We start from the raw sequence: 19,080 nt of genomic DNA, 5'->3' as shown, positions 1-19,080 counted from the left end.
AACAAGAATAAACTTAAAAGGACACTACATGAACTCCACAGGTTACACTGTAGTGGTGGTGAAGGTAACTCCCACATCCTCACAAACCACCACAATCTGTCATGGGCTGATGATCTGAGGCATCATAGTTCTTTTACCTTAACTTGGTGGAGAGTTTCTTCCTTCCCAAGCTTATTTACCATAGCTCAAAGGCAGATTAAGACAACATGCTGTATTACGGCACTTCATCCTTCCCATAACACTGCTTTGTGACTAAGTGTTATGTTCCAGAATTAAATCTCTTTCTACAGCTCAGCATTCAAGGTGGAAACAAGATAATATTAGGCCAAGACAGAAGGGGTGAGGGGCAAGCACAGTGTGTACAAGTTCACTAGAGTTGGTGGGAGGTTTTTCAATCACATCATAGATCATACCCTCCGGGAGTGTAGTCTGGTTACCTGCCCTTAAAGAGTCTGAAGTATAGTTCTCAGCCAAGGGTCGCTACAGTCTGCAAGTGGGAATAGGGAGGTGGCCAATACTACTGCAAAATTAAGACCTGGATTGTTGGTGTCATGGAGATTCACACCTTGTTAAACTGTGTGACACTGATGGAGGAATTATCACTAAGTCAGAAGAATGAGGGGATGCTTTTTTTTTTCTTTTTTTTTTCTACAAATCATATACACTGCAGAATATGATGGGATGCTGCATTTTCATCACATATCACACATACTGTAAAGACTATAGTGTGATGCTGCTTTCATCTCCAAAGGTTATAAACACAATGCAGTATGATGATATGCTATTTTTTTTCTCACCCACAGGGTAAAGAGTATACTGAGATGTTGTTTTTTCCCCTACACATCACATACACTGCAGAGTAACAGGAGATGCTGTCCTTCTCAAATCACTAATACCGTCCATAATGTTTCTTTATCTTTCACATGTCACAAGCAAGAGCTAATGCCCTTGTATTCCCCACACATCACTGCCAGCATGAGGAGATACAGTATGTTCTTTCTCCATATAGCATCACAGGCACTGCTTAAGCTATCCCTTTCTTTACCATACAGCAAGAGCACCAAAGAGGTTATCAGTGTGGCATTACAAGCTTCAGGGTATGCCATTCCCTTCCTTATGGTATTTCAAGCATTCAATACATACTCTTCTAAGACATTTTGAGCATTTGCACTTGAAGAGGTTGCCCAGCAATTTCCAAGCATTTTCCATATCACACAAGCAAATACGGAGACTATCAAAACAGCAGCATAAGCTTAGGGATACATAATTCTCTCCAGTATATCTTTATAAGCACTGTATAGACACCCTCCAATGACAGTTTAAGCACACGATAGATCCCTCAAACCTCCACACATCTATCATTTACCATCACAACATATGGAGATTCCTAACACAACAGCACAAGCTCAGAGATATCCCACTGTTCCATACGGCATTATAAACGCCCTCTAACTATACTTATAAGCACTTGAAAATTACCCTCCAATCTCAACAAAGTACAAGCATATTATTATCAACACTTCATCACAAGCTTCAACATATGCCATTCTCTCCTATATGGCATTATAAGCACTGTAGACACACACACCAATCTCCTCACTCCACAAGCAATTTTAACCAACTTGTAACAGACTTCTGGTTGTGATGAGGCTGAAAATAACCCCATGTTTAACTCACTCAGCATAATGACGTATTAGCTCCTTGCCGCAAAACATCACAGAGAGCTGACTGGTTGTGCAAGGGTTACTGTGCTCTTGCATCTGTGGTTGTATGCGTGATGCTGAATACGATGGTGGTAGTACTCACTGACGTGCTTTTACTCAGACCTGATGAAGATCCCTTACCCCTTTCAGCTCAGTTGATGGCCAAGTATAGGCCGATTGGGTCAGTTTGTCTACTATCCATGGAGACTCATTCCTGCCTCGTAACTAGGGCTCACTGAATACCATGCAACCACACCTTAGAATTCAAGTTGTGGTAGTGGCCCAGTTCCATGAGGCGAAAATAAATTGATATGGTAACAAAGTCTAGGCAAATAATTCAGAATGTCACTGTAGGGGGGCACCCATGCTCTTGCGTTTGTGGTGGTAAGTGAGGCGCTGGTTGAGGCGGTGGTCGCGCCGATGGTAGTACTCGTTGAAGTCCAGGCGGGTGCTCAGTAGATGTAGCTTCTGGTCGTCCTGTTGTGCCAGCATCAGCAGGAATGACTGTACCATGTCCTGTACAAAATGAACGAAAAAATAAATAAAAGTTATCACTATCATCATTATCATCACAGTTTGACCACCACCATCCTCATCATCACAGCAACAGCAGGAATGACTGCACCATGTCCTTTTAAAACAAGAACAGAAGTATTAAAGCTATCATCAACACCATCACCATCATCATCACAGCATCAGCAGGATTGATTAGGCTATGTCCTGTTTTAATGACAACAATAATAATATAAAAACTTCCACCAGCATCATCCTGATCTTCATTGTCACATAATACTGTAACAACAATACAAACCGATATTCATCATCATCATTCAACTCTTTAAATAAAAAATCATTAAGAATGATGCCTTGTTTCCTCTTGATGGAATCACCAAGCTGAGGTTGGCCATAGTACAGCTTATGTTTTCAATGATCTGTAAACTACAATCAAGTGCCAAAACCAGCTAATTACTTCCCAACAGCTCCTGGAAATTGTTTGGAGAAAAGAAACCTGAGATGCCTGACACAATTTGTAACTATGAGTCTTTGCTTGGACTTTGACCGTGTACTTGTGGATGAATATCCCATCTACCAGTGATAATTATATGGTCTGTACCCAAGCCTGTGGCAATGTTTCACTCTTATGGTGGTGCCTCCCAGGGTAGTTGGTAACCACTTATCTACTACCTACTCTGTCACAACAGTAACAATACAGGAAGCGGTGCCAAGGCACAGCAAACCCGTCCTTGGGCAGTCATTTTAGTGCTGATGTATAAATGCACCAGGATATCTAGTCAAAGATGTCACATATCAAACTTGGAGTAAACTGACAATTTTTTGCCCATCTCAAATTTTAGGCCCGACCCACCTAACACTGACCCCCCTACCGCTAGCTGGGGGATGACCCCCCTGATGTAATGAGGCATGTTATTGGATGCAGGTTTGAAAGATGCACCTTCAGACTTTGGTTTCATGTCGATATAACGAACTTTAAAGGAATTATGGCTTTTTTTTTTTTTTTTTTTGGGGGGGGGGGGGGGGCTACAGCCTGGGCCTTAGCCCAATTTACGTGATCAGAAGGTCATAGCCCATCATCACTGTAATTTTAGTCAAAACTGCACCAGTAGTTTTCGCATAAAGTTGTTAACAGACAGACAGACAGACAAACAAACAAACCGCTTGAAAACTATTCCCATCCCCAAGTCCCTCTGGGGCACGAACAAGCAGTAAAATCTATAATCACCACCATCATCCTGACCTACTCTCCAAAAATCAAGGAAAGAGAAAACACAACAGAGGCAGAACTATTAACAGCAAGCCCACTGGAATGGGTCAGACTCATTCATTCACCATTTAAGTCCCTGAATTCCTGACTCAGAGGCTTTTACTTAACTAGAAAAATATGAATTTTCATTTTTTTTTTTACTTCACATGAGTTATCACCAAAGTAAAAACTGAGGTATCTTTAACTGGAAAGGGTATGTACAAAATAATTTATCTATCTACCTATTGCCAGATGCCATAATCCCGTAAAGGGTGGCCATTTGACTCTGAGTTAATAAAAAAAAAAATTTAAAGTGAAATACCATTAATTCCCTGAGCCTGAGGATCTTGTTTATTATATTTTTTACTATTTCCTCATTTTATTCAACTTAAGATACAGTGAATGGAGAGTGACTGGAATTGGTGAGAAAGTTTGAATACCTGGGTACAGTTATGGAAGAGAGGAAACTGTGCAAAAGAAGTGGAAAGTAGAGTGATACAATGAAGGAAAGTTGCTGGTGCTATGAAGGCCTTGATAACAGACAGGGGCTTGAGTGTTGCAGCTGTACAAGGCTTACATGAAGGAGTGTTAGTGCCAACTTTAACATATGGATGTGAGACTATGGTGTGGCATGAAAATGAAAAGTCAAGAGTGACAGCAGTGGAGATGGGGCTGCTGAGGAATGTATGTGGAGTACAGAGAGTGGATAGGATGTGAAATAATGTGATTTGTGAAAGATGCGGAGGAAGTCTGCGGACACCAGAATTGAAGATAGTGTACTGAGATGGTGTGGTCATGTGGAGAAAATGGATAACAGTACAGTGGTGAAAAAGGTATATCTGAATGAATTTGAAGGAGGGAGGAAGCGAGATGGGCCAAGAAGAAGGTGGAGGGATATGGTGAATCGGAAAGGCTAGGGGACTGACAAGAGAACGAGCTGGCTGGATGAATATTGTGAGAAGTGCACGATCAGGGATTTGGCACTCCTTTTCAGTGTGACAGCAATCAGACTTCAGATATATTTGTGATGCTACAGAATGTGGTTAAAGTTTTAGGCGTATCAGATAGAGCTAGGATTCCGGGGGCTTGAATGATGAGTGAATGGAAATGTGGACCATTGAATTGGGCAAACATGGGCTGCCTGGACATTGCTACTCCTCACCCTGCCCTAGAGTGGGAATGGAGGTCCAGATGATGATGATGATGATAAGATACATTTTTGAACTGGAGGGGTCGGCCTTGGCTTAATTAACTCTTCCTTCCGAGGCCTTTCCGAGGCTGAAGAAAATGTAGTAATCTCCAGATCTCCTTTTCAGAAGAATAAACTAAAAAAGGACACTACCATAATATTGCTAATCTACACAGCAAGTATACCTGATAAGTCTGATCATTTATCCTGAGGTCAGACTTTAACTTTGGAAGGACAGTGGATGTGAACTCTTTCCGCCTCTTCCTCTCAATCTCCTGTTGTTCTGCTGACGTACCAAAGTCACCGGCTTCAGTTCTGGCCTGAAATCACAAACACAGGATAAGTTCAAAGTAAAGAGACAGGAGAAAAGTAAAATGATCTCTTAATCAATTCAAATGATGCCATGTTTTGTGTTAAGCAATCCCCATACTGAGACTGGCTATGGTACAGCTGCCTCCTATGGACTGGGAACTAAACCAAGAGCCCAAACCAGCTAATTACCTCCCAACAGTTGCTGGAAACTGTCGGGAAACAAGAAATCTCAGAGGTGTAATAAGATCTGTTGCATGGTGAGATTTTCAGCTTGGACTTTTATTACGTTTACCTGTGGCAGAGTTTTCTGCCTAAGAGAGAACCAAGAGGCTAATTACCAAGTTTGTAGCCACACTTCATTGTCCTGGAAATATCTCACAAGGAAAATGGCAGCCAAGCATCTATACCCCATTCACCATTCACCCTAACCTACCTTAATCTCAGCCTGTGCGTTCTTGCGGGCATTGACTTCGGCAGACACAGCCAAGGACAGCTGTTCTTGGAGGCCTCGTAGATTCTGGATCAAGTTGTAGAAGGTACGGAGGTGGGTGCGCACATCCTGAAGGCCAAATATACAACATTATCATCATTTATGCCTAGAGTTGAAGTCAGAATTCTAGGGGATTAAATGGCAAGTAAAACTGAGAGTGGCCCATTCAACGGGGCTGACTTTTGTTTAGGTCCTCCTTCCATCAAACTTTTTTCTTTCTTTCTCTCTGGACCCTACCTCATACCCATCATTAGGTGAGAAAAGGGGTCTGGATGAAGATGAATACTATGACAAGGTAAATAGAAAGCTTACATGGTGTTTTGCATATACTGTACCGTATTTAGCGTGGACGGAAAGCCACTGGAGTACCTGTACAACAAACATTGTGTGACATCCCCATGACTTTTCAATATACACATGAAGGGATTTATGAGAGGTAAAAATTCAACTTAAGGAGAGAGGAATGAGGGCAGCAATGCATGGTGTAGTGTACAATAATTCAAATCAGTTGAAAGCTGATGATACTGACCTACTTGCTAATAGTAAACAAGAGCTTTGCAAACTGCTGCAGGGTTTTGTTAACATCTGTGAGTGTCGTGCTATGAAGGTAAATGTTAACAGTACAGTAAAGTGGTTGCTGTTGAGAAAGAGGGTGACTCAATATAGCTAATGTGTCAGTGAATGGAGAGAGGAATTGGTAAGGAAGTAGTAGTAGTTGTTCCCTGGGCAGTCTGGCCGAACAGCCCCGAGTCCCTTAGGAAGGCCATGGCCGAGACCGGGCTTTCCCACAGAGCTCTCAAAGAGTGTATGTTGTGTTGTTGGCGTAGGTGATTGTGTGCAATGCAGTCTTCCATAACGTGCTTAATAGTATGGGGTGCTGTGTTGCATCCTGGACAGGCATCAGCGACGGAGTCATCCAGCCTCTTCTGGTAGCTTAAGAGGGCTGGATGGTGCCCACATCTCAGCCTGGCCAGGTGGACCCTGTCCTCGCGAGGGAGATAGGATTCAGAAGGGTGGATGTCAGGAGGCTGTGCATGCAGCTGTGTGTTGTCTTTAAGTGACTGAATGGAGCGGCGAGTGATCTGAGTGTGGATATGCTTCTGGAAGCTGGTCTGAGGGGGTAGAGATGACAGTATTTGTGTATGGTATCGTGTGCTGGGTGTTGTTTTGATGTTCCTTGGTGTGGGTGGATGTGCTGCCATGTACTGTAGTGGATGTCGTGGGTTTGTGGAGGCTGCAGCAAGAAACTGGGTGCCTCTCATGTCTAGGTGATCCTTGACTTTGAGGACTTTGGTTTCTTGATGTAGGTGGTCTGTGGGTGTAGTAGCTGTGCAGCCTGTGATTATTTTTAGGGCCTTGTTCTGTATGGTCTGTAGAGTGTTGTAGTGTGTTTTGGTCAGGTTAGAAGCCCAGGCAGGACTTGCATAATTCATCACTGAAAATATGTATTGTTTGTATACTGTGGTGGTGGTTTCTTTGTTGTGTCCGAATGTTGTATGGACAAGTGACCTCAAAGCAATGAGTCTTGGTGTTATTTTATTTTTAATGTTTGTGATGTGTTGTTTAAATGACACTGATGTATTGTATGTTACACCAAGGATTTTGTGTGTGTGTGTGTGTGTGTGGTAGGGGAGTGTTGTTTGCGGTGAGGTGTGGGATGTGACTGTGTTCTGCTGTCCAGTTTGTGAGAAGAGTCACTGTAGATTTGGCTGGGGCTATTTAGAGCCTGTTTGTGGTGAACCATTTGTGTAGTGTGTTGAGGTAAGGTTGAATGATGTGTGCAGCTATGTTTGCGTTTTGGTGCGTACATGTGTTATATCATCTGCATAGGAAGCTATGTGTATCTGTGGTGTGTGGGTACGTCGTGCATGTATAGATTAAAGAGTGTAGGCGACAAAACAGATCCTTGGGGGACGCCGTTTGTAAAGTTTCTGATGTTAGAAGACTGACCGGCAAATGTTACGTGTGCACATTTGCCTGCTAAGTTGTTTGCCAGCCATCTTTTTGTGTTATTGTGCATGTTTGTGTTGAGTATTTTGTTTGTGAGGTTGTGGCGGGGGATGGCATCAAAAGCTTTGCTAATGTCTAGTGTGATTAGGAGTGTTCTGTGTGGTGGCCTAGCTGTATTCATGCCATCGAAAACTCTCTGGGTAAGGTCTGTAAGAAGGGTGTTTGTGGAGTGTAGTGGCCTAAAGCCATGTTGTGACTGAGCTAGGGGAATGTGAGGTGTGACTAGTTATAGTATCAGTCATTCAGTGACTTTAGAGGGAGTGCAGAGGAGTGTGATGGTAAGGAATTTAAACTACCTGGATGCAGTAACAGAAAAGCAAAGGTCATGTGCAAAGGCAGTGGAAAATAAAAAGCAGTGGATGTGGGGTTATTGAGTGATGTGTGTGAACTGCATAGAGAGGATGGCATAAGAACAAAATAGAAGTCATTGACAACATGACTGAAGAGAGTGTACAGTACTTGGATAGTATGGTCATACGAAGAGAATGGATATAAATAGGGTGATGAAAAGGGTTTATGAGAGTCAATGGGAAAGTGGAAAGAGAGTGGTAAGCCCCCTCCACCTCAGTGACATACCGGTACATGAAAACTGAATGCAATAGCAAGTACGCACCTTGGACTGAGCATCAAGCAATGCGCCGGCCACTATCCTGCGCAGGAAGTTGTTGTGCGCTGCAATGACATGGTCAAGACTCTGGGCTTCCTGCAAGGTAGTGGTAAGGTCATGCCAGGAACACTCCAGCACCTCAAATGTCATGTAGTACTCCATCTGATGCACCAGGTGGACCATGTCTTGGGTTAACAGCTGTACACGGTGCAACACCCCTCGTAGCTCTGGTGGCAGAATGAGATTATTACAAGTAGTCCTTATTAAGTTGTGGCCCTGAGCTAATCTGGATGCGAAGCCAATGGATGTCAGGCTGAGGCTGCCATTTCCCTTTAGTTTACCAACCTCCTTTATGGGGATAAGATGGAAGCCACGGAAAGAAAATGCCTCTCTCCAACACCAAATCATGGCTTAGAAAAAAAAAACTGTTTTCCCCACAGGTACTTTATAGTAAATTACAAGCAACTTGTCATAAAAATTGGGAATAATTAAGTATTAACTTAATGACAAGACAATATCAAGACGCACCTGTTACACTGAAGGTTTATTAATTTCTGAAGGAGCAAACTGACCTGGCAGATCTCGACAGAGCTTTGAAGTGGCAGCCTGTTCCTTCCAGATGTCAGCCAGGATCATCTCCATCCTCTTGTCTTTCCAGAGGGCATTGAAAAGCATCAGGTACTGCCGCATACACTCTGCCGTGAACACCTGTGCATATGGAGGCAGTTCATGTTATGTCATAACTTTACTGTAAATATCTGTGCTAAAATATCTACTGTATCTCCATCTATCTATATACAAAGGACAATCTCCATCCTCTTGGCCTTCAACACTTGAAACACATCAGGTACAACCATATGCACTCCTCCATGGACACCTGCGCATGTACACTGGGTCACAATAGTATCGGTGCACAACATGCGTGAAACATTTGGGACCACAGAACGAAGGTCACTAAAATATTAGTATCCGACCTACCACACGTTGGTAGCCCAGATGTTGGGAGGTGTTACATATCGCCAACTAGCAATATCCTCTTGCAAACATATAGCAAATGTAGTGTTTATATAGACAGACACTGATGATACACAAAGAGACGCTGGTAATGTCAGCAGTTGTCTGAACCTTTTCGGTAGGCATCGCACCTCCTGTGCACCGATACTTTTGAGATCCAGTGTACAGTAATTCCTTCATTAACTAACCATAAATAGGGAGAAAGGTGGATAAAATAATCCACAAAGTTAGATAAACTGAGTCTAACAAAAATATGCACACATATATTTATGCATGTTTGCATGCATGTGCACGCATATACAAAATTTCCCTCTCTCATGCATGAGTATACATATATATGCATCTGTTCAGTCTCTTTTGGCTTGTCTGATCCAAAGTCCAAAAATGGTATACTTCAAACACGTTTTCTTTGTCTGTTTGTTTACGGGTAAATTTAGAAGAGTACATTCGTGTATGAGTATGAGTATCCTGATGTATGTCTGCATTTACAAAAACCTCAACTAACCGTGCCAATGGGCCCATCAACATGATAGTCCAAACTGAAGACGTCCCATCCCAGATCACCGGGGGACACCTCCAGAAGCCGGACATCAAGGCGCCTCAGCACATCAGGGTCTTCATACTGTGCACTGGTGGCCGACACTGCAGTTTCCAGCAAAGAGGATAGGTTGTGGGGGTACAGGTTGCTGCCAGGCTTGTCCAGTTCAGGACTGTAACACAAAAAAGTAAGTTAATAATATGTTAATTCACCATCATCACCTTGATCTTCTTCTCCCACCTAAGGATGGGGTGAGGTTGGATCCAGAAAGCAAGAAAAAACACACTAGAGCGAGGACAGGTTGTGCAAGTACAGAATGTTGCCAAATTTATCTAGTGGTGAGTTGAGTCATGGATGATGATGGGGTGTAGTTCAAAAGATCAGGAAGGAAAGTACCTAGTTTAAATTCACTTCAATTATACAGGCTCCAACATACTTGCATGCATCAGCCTTGGCCACCTAATGGCAGCTCTCCAATCTCTAGCAGCTTCTCTATTCAGTCCCTTATCCCTGAGGCCACACTGTATTACCTCATCCTATGGCAGCTCTTCATGCTGCTCAATCTCTTACAGTCCCTCAATTCAGTCCCTGACGTAAGACTGTGACCTTGTCCCAGTTCCCCCCCCCAGTCTGCCTCTAGCAACTTTACCCCTCTCACCCTCTGCACCCAGTTGTCATCCTCCGTCCTCTCAACATGCCCAAATCGCCCCATCACAACACCAAAACATTCAAGTCCCATCCTTCCTCTCACCTCTTCATTTACCTCCTAGGCCTCTTATTCAAGGATGCAATACACATACATCCGATTATTGTCGCCTCTGTACATTTGATCCTACAAATATTCTCCTCCTTTACACACCAAGTCTTACTACAATGCAGTATTACACTCTAAACACATGTTGCATACAAAGACCCCTTAGTACAGAGGGAGAACCCACTCAACGTCAGGAGAGGCAACAACTCCCTAAACTTCTTCCAATCACTCCTTAACTTTGCTACCATGCTAGTTCCAGCCCCATCTCCAGCACATGTCATATCCCCAAATAAGGACTCCTCTACATACTCTTGAAATTCTCCAGCCAGATTAATCCAATCCGGTCTCTCTGCTTCTGTATGCATTCCTTTACACACAATACACACAAAATCAACACTATTTTGCAGCCTACCCTAATACTACTACATCTCTTATGCTCCCACTTATCACAAACACTGAACAAAATGGAGTAATTTCCCATACCCTTAGAGCAAACTGTACATGGCCTCACTCCCGTTATGAATAATATATAAATAATACAAGAGCGTACAACATACATACGGCAGTATAGGCTGCAAGAGACTGGTGTGTGTGGGAAGAAAAAAAAAAAAAAAAAGTATTATCATGAAGTAGTGTACATTATGATGCAGCCCTGATGATGATGATGATGTGCTATTTGATGGGTTGGGAGGGTTAGCACATGGCAGAAGGATATGGGAGAGTACATAATGCTAGTGTGGGATGGAATGATTAAGGAATAATACCTATCCTTCCATCCATTATTATGGATGTTGCCCCCTGAGGAGCATAAGAACCCAGGGCTAAGCTAATTGGTCCTGACATTTAAGATTAGAGTGACCAGCTCACTCATCTCTGAGTGGCATTACGTGAGCAAAAAAAAAAAACAATCACCCCTTGGATATAAACCTGCACCGGCTCAATCCGATTGGAGCACAATAATTACCCACTAAACCGCCAGGTACCATAATTTGATTATGTGGTTACTGCCAAGTGTAGTAATTGGTTTCCTGGTGTACAGGAAACCACATGGCTTGTCACTCAGTGTAGAGTCACCCACAGGCAGAAGGAAGAGGAAAGAATGAAGGAAAGATTGAAGAGGGAGTGTAATGTCAAACCTGAATATCTTAATGATGCACTGTATGAAAAGACCTGCTGAGGATGATGACATGAAAGACAGGCTGTATCTAAAGTAGCATGGGGTACTTTGAAGCTCTACATCATTAGCAACTTATTCACTACCTATATATCACAACTAGGCAGTCTGTTATTTACATGCAATATTCTTAATACTGACAGTTTCATTACTGTATGGTACAAGAGGATAAATATGCGAAATATGCAAATTAAATAACAATGAATAAAATACCATAAAAAGGACCAAGCCAATGAGAATATCATACAAGGCAAAAAAATGCAGAACCAGTGTATGGTATAAGGCAGACAAGGGAGCGTACAGCCACTAGCAAAAGTTCAACAACAATCCATTGCCATAATTGTGACCTGCCTTCCATGTTTCTCATTTCTTCCCAAATGACAAAGAATCCCTCCTTTACAGACTCCTTTGTTCTGTGCTTCAGTGTGTCATCACATAAAAACAGTTCAAATAACATCTTCCATTGCCACAGCCAGCAGAGATGTGTTAGCAAACTTCAGCTTATGGCTTTACAATTACAGAGAGGTCCAATAATGAAGCCATCTTATACACACATTACCTTGAGCTGTAAAACAACTGCAATGAGCATCTTCATAAGGCAGTGAGTGATATAGCCCTGCTCCTGCAAGACGCATTGACAGAATGCCCTGAGGTGTGTCACAAGCTGGTGCCATGAACAATCTGAACATGAACGTGGTGGACTGCAGACTGATGTTGCCCTTCTGTAGCCAACCATTCTCACTTTCACAGGACATGCAGGGAACTTAGTGATCCCTGTACAACCTGGGAGTGGTTAACTAGTGCCACCACATAAAGCCTTCCAACATGAACAGTACCGGTACTACGAAGAGGAATGTTAAAGGAGAGTACGTATGCTAGATTTGGCTGGGGAAGAACTACAGTGGTTACACACCTAAGTATCTTCATAAGGTAGTGTATGAAATGTCCCTGCTCCAGTAAGAGGTATCGACGGAGTGCTCTGAGGTGAGTCATGAGCTGGTGTCGTGTCATGATCTCCTCCAGCACATGGCGGGAGGTCTCGCGGAAGGTCAGACTCAGTAGGCTGTCCAGCTGACTGCTCTCATCCTGGTTGAACAGAGATTCCACTGCAAACAAGGGTGAACTGCTATTAGCTCACATTCATGAAACTCTTTACTGACCAGTCTATCAATCGTTTCATTTTGTTTTGTTTTTAAAGGCTCCAACATGCTTGCATGTGTCGGCCTTGGTCACCTAATGGCGGCTCTCCACGCTGCACGATCCATTGCAGCCTCCCTGTTCAGTCCCTTAACCCTGAGGTCACACTTAATGACCTCGTCCCATGTCTTTCTCGGTCTACCCCTCATAACCCCACCCCCAATATTAACACTTCTTACCTTCCTCACCCAATTATCATCCCCCATCCTCTCCACATGTCCAAACCATCTCAATCTACCTCTCCTCATCACAACACCAACACACCAATATTCAATATACACTGAAAGCACGCAAGTACAAAAGTCAGGATTAGCCCACTCCCTGAGGCTTGGCACTCCTTGTACACACACATTACCAGTTCAGAATTAATATGCATCATCCGTAATGAATACATGCTAGGACTGTCTATTTCAGGACTGGTGTGACTGTGTAACAGGGGTGTTTATATCACATGCTGGTAGGTCTTGTAGAAAATCAATACAGTCTGTTCCATGTAAACCTCAAAATGTTCACGCCTCAGTCTAGGATCATTTCACTATCTATCTGATTTGAATAAACAACTACAGCTCAATCATGACTAACTTCTAGACAACATATTGGTGGGTGATTTGCAACAGAATGAGAGAATTTAGCTGTGTCATTAAGTGTGCATCTATCTCTCACCCAGTCCTTTTCTGCCCAATCTGGAGTGTAAGGTGTGGGGCTGCCAAGCTATTCAAAAGGACAATGAAGATGAGGGTGACCAGTTGTTTGCCAAAGAGTGACATTATGTGAACAATAAATCCTAAGTATCTCTCAAATGTAAACCCTTATTGGGCATATCTATTGGAACATCCTAACTACAACACTACCTACAAAAAAGGAAAACGTGTCTGCAGTTGATTATAAAAGCGTTTTCACCAATATGATTAATGGTTTTAATATAAGCACTGTTGTTGCATTCTTTTTCTTAAGCTAAGTATTTCTGAACAGACAGTGCATTTCATATGCTGGATTAAGCTTCTTATTCATACTGAATGAACAAAAATGGCTAGAATACATCTATGTGAGAAGCTACTGGAGAACATTATATTTTCAAAACATTTCAGTGTTTCAAATTGAAAAAATGGTAAAGATTCTTTTGACTGACTTGATGTGTACACATACATACACCCAGAAACAACCCACCTGTGGTTTGTTGCAGAGCGGCCTTGATGGCTTCACGACCAGATATGGGGGCGCGGAACTGACACACATTTCTCAGGAAGTTGAGGGACTTGCCTGTTGCCAGAACACGCTGAGCCTGTGTCCGGCTGATGAAGCTTGGCAACATACTCCATCTGGTGAAAAAATATTGTAGTAACACCCAGCACTTCATTCTAAGTTGCAATGGAGATTTCTTAACACCTCCTTCCTAGTAATTTATTCTACAAAAACATCACCATACCTTCTTGTATGTTACTGATCCTGCAACTATGTTGATTTTAAAGTAAGGCAAGGATACCACAGTCCAGTACTTCCTTTAGCTCTATGATTTTTCCCCTCTGATTTTTTACAAGGACTTATTGTATTATAAATAAAAACAAAATAAGTGCCATCCCACCTGATGGAATACTTGTCCTGCCAGAGCCTGTCATCAGAAACAGTTGGGTCTGCAGCAATAAAAAACTCATGGTGAGGGTCGTGCAGGGTGCCATCCAGCAGCCACTGGGTTAGGGTCAGGTACAGGGGCTGGCACGCCTGGGTCAACACATGTACCACCACACCACGCTGACTTGAATGCCCGTGATGGAGGTGCTGGGGTACATGAGAGATGTACTCTAAGTTACACAGTCCAATGCCCTTCAAGGAGTGGGCAGAGCCAGTGGTCATACAGCTGACCAAGTAACCTGCTGGATTTCATTGTCCTAACAATTGGCTCTGTCTTATTAATGGCACTACTTCGACACTGAAACTAGGTCTTGTGGTAATTTTTATCATGTCATTTATACGCAGGCTTATCATGACCCTGAACTTGAAACCTTTGCCCTTTAGAGACAAAAAGCTTCTTACCATAAGGTACTTCTGTAACAATTTTCAGGTTTTTGTCCATAGTTGTGGCAATCTGGCCAAACTTTCCCTTGACTACACCAGCTGTACAGAAAAAGTTGTGGTATTCTAGAACTTACCCATATTTTACAATGAGACCTATCTATATCTATTCATATTTGTGTACTGTAGCAGCTGACTTGCACACATCTGACATGGAGAGGCAACTCTTCTGTTTATGTTTCAGCCTTACTCTAAGGGTCCTTTATGGTTACTGATTTGTAGGGTTAAGGGACAGCTGTAAAGGTGATCCTTGTTATATATCAGGGTCATACTCCAAAATATCACAACTTTTCCATTCATTTCATGCCATAAACTGGAAGATATGGCAAACCCACTTTGTAGATATTTACATAGCTTTAAATGGCAACAATTGTATACTCTGTAACAAAAAGGAATACAGAAAAGGTGACATATAGGAAGGACCTGCCACATATACAGTACTCAAGCCGTGTTTTAAGGGTCCTGATGGGTAAGTAATCTACTGGGCTGAGGAAAACCACCTGTACCTACTAAATTGTATACCTGGATACAGCAACACAATCCCATATTACCCCTCTCCTGGGCTACTGCAGTCAAGTATATTTTTGGGTGGATGAATAGTGTACTTCTTCTGATGGCACTGCATGATCGAAAAACCTCCAGCCACCTCTTGGGGGATCAAATCTATGCATATGTCAAGGCCATCAGTTTAAATGGGGAGTTTTCACTACTACAGTGTGTCTGACCTGACATAAGATAACTAACCCATCTCACCTCAGCTGATGGTAAAATGTAATCATACTGGAGAGTTATTTTGACTAGTAACCAAAAAGACTTATTCCTACCTCATAACTCAGGTTCACTGGATTCCATGCAATCACAGCTTATTAAAGTTGTGGGAGTATCCCAGGTCCATGAGATACAAATAATGAACAGACCAGTGGGACATATCAGCCTGGTTTATAAAGGAGGCACAAGCATCCCCAGTCAGGGAGTATGGTGTTCTGTCTACTAAACTTGGGCCAGATTCAGAAGCACACCTATGATCAATTTCCCACTGTAACTGTGACTTGCTTTTCCAGGAGGCACAAGGAAAGAGGAGTGCAGTTTTCTCAGGTCTTTTTTCCCTACAAAAACATAGTTATCCTGGTCACAAAAGGAAAATTATAACAGATTTATCATATTTGTTTTAACAGGAATGACAACAAAACTAGAAAACAGACTTTTTCCCATTTCATTCTATAAAATCATATCTAAGTTACTAAAGAGAACTAACTGTAAATAAAATGTTTGAGGAATCCATCACAAGACAGACAATCCTGGTACAGTATATAAATCACAGACATATGCTCTCCCCCAGTGAGGATGCTGGTAGGGGTGAGGAGTGCCAGGGCGTGGAGATGGGTGCATAAAAACCTCCAGCTGCCTCTTAATGATCAAACTCAAGTATGTGTCAAGGCTGTCACTCTTGGATGGGGCATTCTAACCACTGGACCAGCATGACACACTAACCTCATATATGGCCGAGACACATGCGCCGCCGGTGAGGGTGCGTGAGGCGTGGGTGAGCATCGCCAGGGTGCATAGGCGGGTGCGTGGCTCCAGCGTCCACAGCAACAGCCTTCGCAGGGTCAGTCCACTACCACCCTCGCCCACCGGTGTGTCTCCCCCGTCCTGGTTCTGCCATAAATGCAACATATCGACCACATGAATCCAGGTTACGTCCCTTTTATGGATCATCTAACCTAACAATGATCCGTGACCCCATTTAGCTCAGCTGATAGCCAAGTGTAGTCTGACTAGAGAACTGATCTGACTAGTAACCCAGGAGATTCATTCCTACTTCATAACTTAGGCTCACCAAATTTCATAAATCCATGACTTAGTATTCAAGCTATACACCTGGGTCACTTCTATCACACAATAAACTGACTATAATTACTGATACATGTATCCTGCTTAGGTAAGGGTTATGTTTATACTACCAGGTGTGTAAAATGGATCTTAATGCAAAATAACTAGGCAAAGCTCATAAAAATTATACTAGTACAGTATGTCTAAAAACACTCCAAAATGTCTTGCCCATGGAAATATTAAACTTTAGAACACACATCATTTTTCATCATAATGATGCCATTCTTCCTCGTAACGAATCCCCCTACTGGGGTCAGCCATGGTAAAGTTGATGTTCCTATGGACTGGAAGCAAAACCAAGTGTCAAAACCAGGTGATAACTTCCCAATAGTTACTGAAAGCTGATTGGAAAAAAAAATTTGAGATGTGTAATAAGATCTCTAACATGTCTCAGGTTGTACTTTGTATACAGTCACTCGGAAAAAAAGATCACTGAGTGACTGTGCTTGTGGCTGAATGTCTCCTGCTTAGCTAAGAGTGATGTCTGTGTGGCTGGTTGCCAAGCTTGTAGCCACACTTCACTCTCATGATACTGTAGTGACTCCCTCGGTCAACAATAGTCATCCATCTACTACCTAAAACACTGGATAAAAACCCAGAGTTAAAGATGTTTCAGACAGAAACAAAGAAAAGTATGTATCTATGTGTGTATTTGTGTAAGTGTGCCTGTCTGTCAGTACATATGCCACCCACCTGAGCCTCCAGTACAGCAATAAGTCTGCAGTACTCGCTGAGCTCCTCACGCAGGGCCAGGACAAGGGACTGATTGACCAGACCTGCAGCCGTGGCATCACACCCACGCCCTCCACCCCACTCACAGAACCCCTTGACCTCACTGTACAGCCAACCCATCTCACACAGCTTCACCACCATCTCTCGCTGGCTTACTGACAATCGCACCTGCAAACAAGGGCATAATCGATATTCCAAAAGCACTAAAATATTACTAATTATTAGTTTTATAGACTCATGACTTACAAAGGTCAGTTATGGCTATATATACAGTAGCAACTTCATGATTATAATTCTTCTTAAAAGTTAAGGGAAAAATATTTTAGTACATCATCTATGAGTGCCTATAATGAAAGATGTGTGAGATAAAACAAACTGTTGGAAAATAAAGACAAATCTTAAAACTGGAATTAACTGATAATTCACAAACTTGAAGATGATGTATGACAAACAATTAAAAAATCCAAACTACCCTGAATAATGCAATTTTCTGATAGGTTAAAGCATCCTGAATGTTACAGGAATGACACATACAATAATTCTCCGCCATGAAAAATTTAGTGACATGGAAACACTCGTGCAGTAGTAAGCAGTAGTTAAATATACTCTCTCTCACTCTCTCAACACAATTTCTCTCTAACCAGGAGCCACTCATTGTCATGCTCACCTTAGGGTCTATCTTATATCCATCCTTGTTGGCATCCATCTTGATAATTTTGCCCTCTATACCCTGGAACACAAACAACAGCTCCCGGATCAGCACCTTCTCCGTCACCTCCACCAGCGCTGCACAGCGAGAGGGGGACAGTGTTTACATCCTCTCTATCTGTCTGCATCTACCGCACAGTACTGTACGTCTTTACTCTATGTTGTCATTTATGATGTTCTTTTAATCCTTTTATACTTTTGATTGCCCAATAATTACAGAAAAGTGACCAATTCAATTTCCATCACTAGCTACTGAGCTGATATGCCAGCTTATCCCAATTTAACATTACTAGCTGCATGGCAAAAACAATGATATTTTGGATACAAAGTAAACTCTCAATTACCCAGTGTAATTCAGCCAAGCCCTACACCGAGTAACACGAAACACCAGATATTGCATAATACCCTTCACTGGCTCAATATTTGGGGTCAAGCTGGATACTGCATTACTATCCATCTCAACCCTCTATCCTAAAAAACTTTCCCATGAGTAAACGATTAAAATTATGCATAAAATGCAATAAAGTAATACACCCATAACCCCGTTATCCGGCAGTGCTACCGGAAATCGGTCAGCGAGTTTGGTCAGCGAGTATGTTGGATATTGAAGCAATTTTCTCCATAAGATACTAAAGAAAAGCCAGAGATGCAATCCAGGCCCAAACCCAAACTCTCATCTACCTTACTAAATCAACAGAGACTGGCACAGAAATATCATAGGTAATGTTATTACCCTCATAAACAATACTATTGCTAAAAAATGAGACATCAAACATCACATGGCCTGCTGTCCTACGGGACCCAGGTTCTAATCCCAGCTGGGGCAGGGAACAGCTTAAGGATTTGAAATTCATATTATCAGACTCTACTGATCTACCAGAAGACCTGCCGACGTGTCGTTAAAATACCCCCACTAATACCAATACA

At 42.4% G+C, this 19,080-nt stretch overlaps 1 protein-coding gene across 1 annotated transcript in view; it reads right to left on the bottom strand.

Annotated features, from left to right (window-relative positions):
• Window positions 1-19,080, bottom strand: part of LOC145402045 (gamma-tubulin complex component 3 homolog) — a 52,586-nt gene that overhangs the window by 12,219 nt on the left and 21,287 nt on the right. The window contains exons 5-16 of the mRNA XM_080274142.1: window positions 18,113-18,231; window positions 17,407-17,613; window positions 16,312-16,479; window positions 14,333-14,526; window positions 13,918-14,069; window positions 12,467-12,659; window positions 9,593-9,797; window positions 8,646-8,781; window positions 8,080-8,300; window positions 5,400-5,525; window positions 4,840-4,974; window positions 2,053-2,219 (exon numbers count right to left, since the gene is read on the bottom strand). Of these exons, the coding sequence (XP_080130268.1) occupies window positions 2,053-2,219; window positions 4,840-4,974; window positions 5,400-5,525; window positions 8,080-8,300; window positions 8,646-8,781; window positions 9,593-9,797; window positions 12,467-12,659; window positions 13,918-14,069; window positions 14,333-14,526; window positions 16,312-16,479; window positions 17,407-17,613; window positions 18,113-18,231 (2,023 nt within the window). The remainder of the gene's footprint in view (window positions 1-2,052; window positions 2,220-4,839; window positions 4,975-5,399; window positions 5,526-8,079; window positions 8,301-8,645; window positions 8,782-9,592; window positions 9,798-12,466; window positions 12,660-13,917; window positions 14,070-14,332; window positions 14,527-16,311; window positions 16,480-17,406; window positions 17,614-18,112; window positions 18,232-19,080) is intronic.

Source organism: Coenobita brevimanus, chromosome 57 (genome assembly GCF_032717465.1).
Source record: "Coenobita brevimanus isolate Jiangsu-jjx chromosome 57, ASM3271746v2, whole genome shotgun sequence".
Lineage (NCBI taxonomy): Eukaryota > Metazoa > Arthropoda > Malacostraca > Decapoda > Coenobitidae > Coenobita > Coenobita brevimanus.
The sequence above is the reverse complement of the archived record's forward strand: the minus strand, read 5'-3'. Positions and strand labels throughout refer to the sequence as shown.